The sequence below is a fragment of the Ctenocephalides felis genome, unplaced genomic scaffold (genome assembly GCF_003426905.1).
Source record: "Ctenocephalides felis isolate EL2017-DRISC unplaced genomic scaffold, ASM342690v1 CF-g0.4_SCAFFOLD_01170, whole genome shotgun sequence".
Taxonomy (NCBI): Eukaryota; Metazoa; Arthropoda; class Insecta; order Siphonaptera; family Pulicidae; genus Ctenocephalides; species Ctenocephalides felis.
The window spans coordinates 24,463,062-24,469,923 of NW_020537324.1; the positions used below are offsets into that span (position 1 = coordinate 24,463,062).

General features: G+C 25.9%; 2 protein-coding genes across 2 annotated transcripts; both read right to left on the reverse strand.

Annotated features, from left to right (window-relative positions):
- Positions 1-516: 516 nt before the first annotated feature.
- Positions 517-2,092, reverse strand: LOC113368262. Its single transcript, XM_026609819.1, has 3 exons — positions 1,963-2,092; positions 1,086-1,391; positions 517-755 (listed from the first exon to the last, which is right to left on the reverse strand). The coding sequence occupies exons 1-3, from the start codon at positions 2,008-2,010 to the stop codon at positions 726-728; spliced, it is 384 nt and encodes a 127-aa protein (XP_026465604.1). The 5' UTR covers positions 2,011-2,092; the 3' UTR covers positions 517-725.
- A 1,053-nt stretch (positions 2,093-3,145) lies between these two features.
- Positions 3,146-5,580, reverse strand: LOC113366987 (coatomer subunit epsilon-like). The gene is made up of 5 exons (XM_026608625.1): positions 5,413-5,580; positions 4,158-4,447; positions 3,927-4,092; positions 3,477-3,701; positions 3,146-3,295 (listed from the first exon to the last, which is right to left on the reverse strand). Exons 1-5 carry the CDS (start codon positions 5,512-5,514, stop codon positions 3,146-3,148), a joined length of 933 nt encoding a protein of 310 aa, XP_026464410.1. The 5' UTR covers positions 5,515-5,580.
- Positions 5,581-6,862: the final 1,282 nt, after the last annotated feature.

Sequence of the window (6,862 nt, forward strand, 5' to 3'; positions counted from 1 at the left end):
ATTGACATGAGTATTTAAATGTATATCTCTCAAATACTCAAAGTATTTCTTATCATCATATAAATATATTCTGCATAATACTATTCTTTTCAATGTTTCGTGACTCAATTATAATTACAATGTTACTACAATCACCAAAACTCAATAAAACATCCCAAAACAAAAAAACGCACTTTTAATTTAAATATTTAATTGTATTAAAATTTGTGAGTGTGTAATATGAATAAATCTTTAACTACAAAATAAAAAATAACAGTAAGTAAATCTAATAAGAATAACTAAACATATATCTTAAATTATTTAGGTACATTTGTTTTTTTAATTATTTCAGAAAATCTAGATATATTAAGCGTTCTGTTTAATCACATACATTTTAAGTATAAATCACATAAATAAGTTACAGTGAGTATTGTACGTTCAACTTGCCAGATAATAACGGCACTTTTTACCTTAATAATTTTAAAATATTAGTTTAATTACTATCAGTTATGATTCATATCTCAATAATTCACCGGTATTGAACATCAAAAGTTGTATAAGAAAATGTTTTTAAAAAAATATTAAGATTAATGACAAGAATTACTTCACCAAAGTAAGGAATAAAAAGTCATTATAAAGCATAACTAAAACAAGTCTTTAAACATTACACTGTCGACTCACTTCTTCTCAAAGGTTTCAACAACCTTAGTCCATTGTTATAATATTCCTGGACAGATATTTCATCTTTATTGTTTCTCCATTGGCGCATCTCCAAGCTGTCAAAAACATCAATAAAAAAACTTGAATTGCTTTAAAAATATTCACTAAAATACATATTGGGTGTAGTCCAAGTTTTCATTCAAATTAGAGTTGAAAAATTACAAGTCAAAAAGTAAAGCACTTACAATTTGCTTATTCTAATATTAAAAACAAAACAAAAAAACAATTTTTGTCATTAAGATATAGTAATGCACTATATTACATGATATAAACATTAAAACAGTTATATCTATAACAATTTTACTAACTTAACATAGAATAAGCGTGCAATTTGTGTGAACTAGATGAAAATATAAAAATAAAACTTTTTAAATATGTATTCATACCTTTGAAGTTGAATTACCATCTAAGCGCTCTACATCTGCAAAACTCAAATTGCTCAATGCCGCCCGAAACAGTACATCATTTATAATTCTTTCGGCAAACAATCTTTGTTCTTTTGTCATTTTTCGCAAACATGATACGACATATTTCCCATAAACGTTAAGGCTATCTTCCCTCATAGAACGTTTCAAATGTTCATTAATCAAAAGCAAGGTCTTATTTGTCAAATCTTCTGATACATTACGCTCATCTTCTAAAGATGAATCACTTATTGTGTCTATATCATCCATAATCTCATCATCAGCATCCTGAAAATAAATATTATGTTTCAGATATTTGATAAAAACCTAAGGAATGTATCATCAGATAAACTTATCAAAAGTCCAAAATACTTCCATAAGTATTTGAAACTGACAAAGCTTTCGTTTCAAGAATGAACATGGCGAAATTATTTCGGCAATCAAATTCATTTAAATTCAAACGAAAGTAAAATCTACAAGTTTCTAGAGCAAGGCGCATTGTTAAGATTTTAGCTTCAAGATACAAGATATATAAAACTCAAATTAATAATTATCCAAAAAATACAGATAAGTTTGTAATGGCAAGGCTTTGCACAAATATTTCGGCCTTTACAAACTCATACATCGAAAATGCAACGAGACGATGGATAACCTCATATTCTGGTTAAATTCTAATAAAATATCGCAACAAAACTCAGGAAATAAATAAATAATAAAATAAATATTATAGAACAACATGTATACTATTTCAACAAAGAGAGAAACGTACTGTGGCAAGATAACTTCATTCGTTAAGATGATTAAGGAGATTACTATATATAAAACACGGATTTTTAAAATATAGTAATTATAAACTTACTTGAAAAGACATATTTCCATTTATATTTGAAACAGAACGTCTAGACATCTTTATAAATGCTTTTTATAAAAGTTTGTATAAGCACCAAAAACACTGTGTATGCATCAAATCACAAAACGTTTAAACGGAAAATATGTTCTGGGTTAGGTTCAATCAATGGCCGACAGTATTTGTGAAATGGCGCTAAGTTAAGAGCGGCGCGAATTTCAAATATAAAATTTAACATTTTGTCATTAGTTGCTTATTTGTGGAGAATAAAAATCATATCGTAGTCAATTATTAAGTGTTTTACTTATATTAACAAAAATTCTTGACAATTCATTTACTGATTTGATACATAAAGGACTCATTGGACGGTAATCAAATCTCCAAATATGATTCATAATGCACACAAACATATATAGTAATATAAAAACCAAGAATAGAGTAATTACATAATTGTATTTATGGAATAAGATATCATCAAGAGCCTATATTGAATAAATAATATAAAATTAAAAAAGAGTGGTACCGAATATTGAACATGTTAAAAGCATTGTAATCAAAGATCAATTACATTTTTATTATGAGTATTCTTTAAAAGAAATAACTGAGATTGAATTTAAATAATTAATTAATGCATATTCACAATTCACAATTAATTCACAATTTAAAAAACTCAGCTTGTAAGTTAAAAATTATCCGAAGTAGACAATCATATAAAAAAGTTACAACTAATTAGCAAAAGCTCATGCTTCAATGTACAAAATAAATCAAATTATTCACTATATTTTTTTTTTCATATCATAGATTTTTAAATCATATGTATAGTACTTGTTTTACTACTCTTTTATGTGAATATTTGATTTATAATTGAATTCATCCTGGATATTATGTCTGTTTTCAGATCATTTTAAAAAAATGTGTTAAATTGCATGATCTGCAACCTTTTCTAACATTAAAATTCTCAAAGTAACTTGATATGCTATCAAATTGACTTCGATTATTATTTTATGTCAAAGCATATCATACCTAAAATTTAGCTGAAACAAATTATTTTTACATAATATAATTTTTCACTAATACTACATAATAAAATCTAATTATAAAATCTAATTATAGATTCAAATATTTATTAGAATTACTTTATTTATTAACAACTTTATATCTATATATTTTATTCTTATACCTTTATTAGCACTAATTATAGAACACCAATTTCTGGTTCTTTTGTATTTGATGGTGCATATTGTTTGCATAAACGTTCAAATTCATTTTCTTTCTGATACAAGTCCTTAACAAAAGAATGTTGGCTGTGAGAGTCTTTCAATTGAGATATGTATCTTGAAGCAACCTAAGTTAAGTAAAGATGAATTAGAAAAATATTTAAATTTTGATTAAGCGCAGAACATTCTTTTTGAAACTAGCATACAATCCAATATTCATTTTATTAATACAAATATGTTTTCAGCTAATAATCTAATATTAGGAAATTTGCACATTGACAAATTTAGATCTTCAGACAATAGTCTTACCTCTGGAGCTTTACCCAAATGTTGGCTAATAACGCTCATATTGATTAATGTGTCAACATGATTGGGATCTTTATCTAATGCATTTTGCAATGAACCTTCTGCCTCTTGCCATAAGCCACGATTTGCTAAACTCACAGCTTGACCATTTAATAAAGCTGGTGTTGGAGTAGCTTTATCACAAAGTTCTTGGTATGTATAATAGGCATCTTGTAATTTATCGCCGCCCTATGGATAAAACAATGATAAATAACACTGAATGTAAAATAAAGATCAGAACTGATGCATTATTGAAAATCGGTTCATGGAAACGGTACTTCAGTTCATATTTAAATGTATTTAAACTTATATAATATTTATTCAATCTATTCAGGTGAATGTGTATAATACATATATAATTATTGCATACATACTTAAAATATGAAAAAGAATGTATTATTTGAGTTCACTTACAGACACAACATTCACCCAAGCCTGTGCCAGTTGAGTTAACGTTGCATCATCATCTAACTCTTGCATAGATTTCAGTTCTTTTCGAGCTAAGTCTACTCTGTCCATTTTTAACAGAGTTTGCAAAGTCATTGCTAAGCACTCTAAATGATCTGAACCATGTAATAACCTGTAAATAGAAAACAAAATTATAAAAAAGAATAACAGAAACAATTTTTATGTTAATAAAACAACCTCAAGACTGCATCCATATTGTTTTCATTATAATATATAGTAGCAGCTGAAATCAAGAATGATTCCAAAGTAGCATCATCACCACCTTTTGCAATTTTCTCATCTAATTCTGACAATATTTCTGGTCTTTTTGAGGGTTGTGCATAATATTCTGCTAGAAGCTTTAGTGGTTGCAGGGCTGGAGAAGAACTCTTAGTGATTTCATCCAAAACAACTCTGTATTTTGATTGAGCAATGTATGCTCTGTATAGGAAAATATCTCGTTGAACTGAAATATCAGGGCTAGAAGGCTAAAATAACAAATATTATTAATTATAAATATTCTATATGTTTACCTAAAGTGATAACTTCATCAGACAACATTATCAATGATGACAATAATAATTACTCCAATAATTATTAATCAAACGTTTCAAGATCTACTTGCCATATGTATTGACATGACTTAATTATTCGTCAATTTCATCAATTTTGAAATTCATAGGTATCGAATAAAGTTATAATTAAACTAAAAACGTTAAGAATTATTGTGCAACGATAATGTTTTAAAAATAAAACATAAAAAGATGCCTTTTCTGATATTACAAATAGAAATAATATAATATATGGAACACTTCAGTGTATAAGAAAAATATAAAAAAAAATATATTTATGTATATCACAATTTAACTAATAAAATAATAACAAATAAAATAAAATTTTTAATTAATAACAACAAAATTAACTAATTCAACTTTTACAAGTGAATAAGTGTGCGATTTATAAACTGACTAAAGTTTTAAAATTCACAGATTCCTAAAAGCACTTTTAACAGGATAATACCGTTTATGAAAACAATTAAATAATTTTTCAGATCACATTTTAATTACCTAATAAGTTATGAAACGCAATCTAAAAAACCAATTGATATATCACAGAAGGGTATATCTCATTATGTTTTTTTATTGCTTTTTCGTTATGTAGTCAAAAAAAAAAAATCTATCCTTGAAGAAAACAGTTTTTGGAGAATGGGCGTTTTATAGAAACCTACAATATAGTCTTGTTATTTCTTATAATATAGACTTATATTATTATATTTGATGTTCTGTCGACATAGTTTTGAATTGTTCAGGATTTTTGAAATGTTTGTTTGTTGAAAGCTTTTGATTCGACTTATTTGATATATATATATATATATATATATATATATATATATACATTTATATATATACATATATCTTGTGTGGGTATATATATAATAAAAATTGATATAAACCTTTAATTTCTGGGCCTCATTTATGCACTGTTGAAAATTGCCGGTGTAAAAAGCATATTTAATATCGTATAATTCATCAACATCAGATTGTTGAGGTGCCATAGCAGATGCTGAAAACAATCTAAATAATAAAAGCACACAAAATATTAAATATTTTGATAAATATCGAAAACTTGCACTTTTCTTTAACGCAAATGACGTTTCTTGGGTGACGTTTACATTTACTACAAACCAATGTGAACTTGCAGATTAAGACACAGGTTGACACATAGATAAAAGAAGAGTATATAGATCGCTCTCTCGGGCCATATTTCGTTGCCACATTCCTGTGTTAGTTGAAGCCCCCCGCTACAGATGGCACTAGTCGCCTGAACGGGTGCGTATAAAAAATACTATAGAAATGAACCAAAATTATATGGACCGTTTTAATTCAAAATTTAAAAAAAGAAAAATTGAAAAAAAAAAAAAATTAAAAGCATTTATTTTTCACAAAAAACATTCTACATTATATCTACATAGTTCTCTTTATAAACAATGCACACATAGCATAGAAATGTACATAAATATACACATTATCCACAATGTATATATATAGATATATATATATATATATATATATATATATAACATTATATATGATTATAATAGATGGTAGTAAGCTGTATAAACTATGTGCGAAAAGCATAAAAATGTACATAAATGTACACGCTATCCACAATGTATATATATATATATATATATATATATATATATATATATATATATTATATATATATGAGTAAGTTCTTCAAGGGCATACATCAAATAAAGGCAAAGATTTAGAAGTTAATCTTTAATTTTTCCAAACGTTTCGACATAGTATTTTATGTCATCATCAGTGGATCTACAGAATGAATATTGAAAAATAATATAAACTAGGAAAAAATGACAGAAATTGGAAAAAGAACTATAGATATAAGTAATATAATTATAACAATAACAATTATACTTAACAGATAGATAAACAAGAGAAATGAAAAGTAAAAAGAATATATACAAACATACAAAAGCGTAATATATATACATAAATATACACCAAACAAACGTGTATATATGATATACATGTAAAAACACGTACACATATGCATATATACATACGAACAATACGTATATATAAACATATACATACGGACATGTACATATGTATATATACACATATATACATACATCACATACACGTATACACATATACATACATACATATATATACACATATATATATTATATATATATATATATATATATACATATATATATATACATACATATGCAATACATACATATTGCATATGTATGTATATATATATATATGTATATATATATATATATATATATGTTGTGTATATCTCTGTATGTCTGTAATGTGTATACGTGCTGTGTATGTATGTATATATGTGTATATATACATATG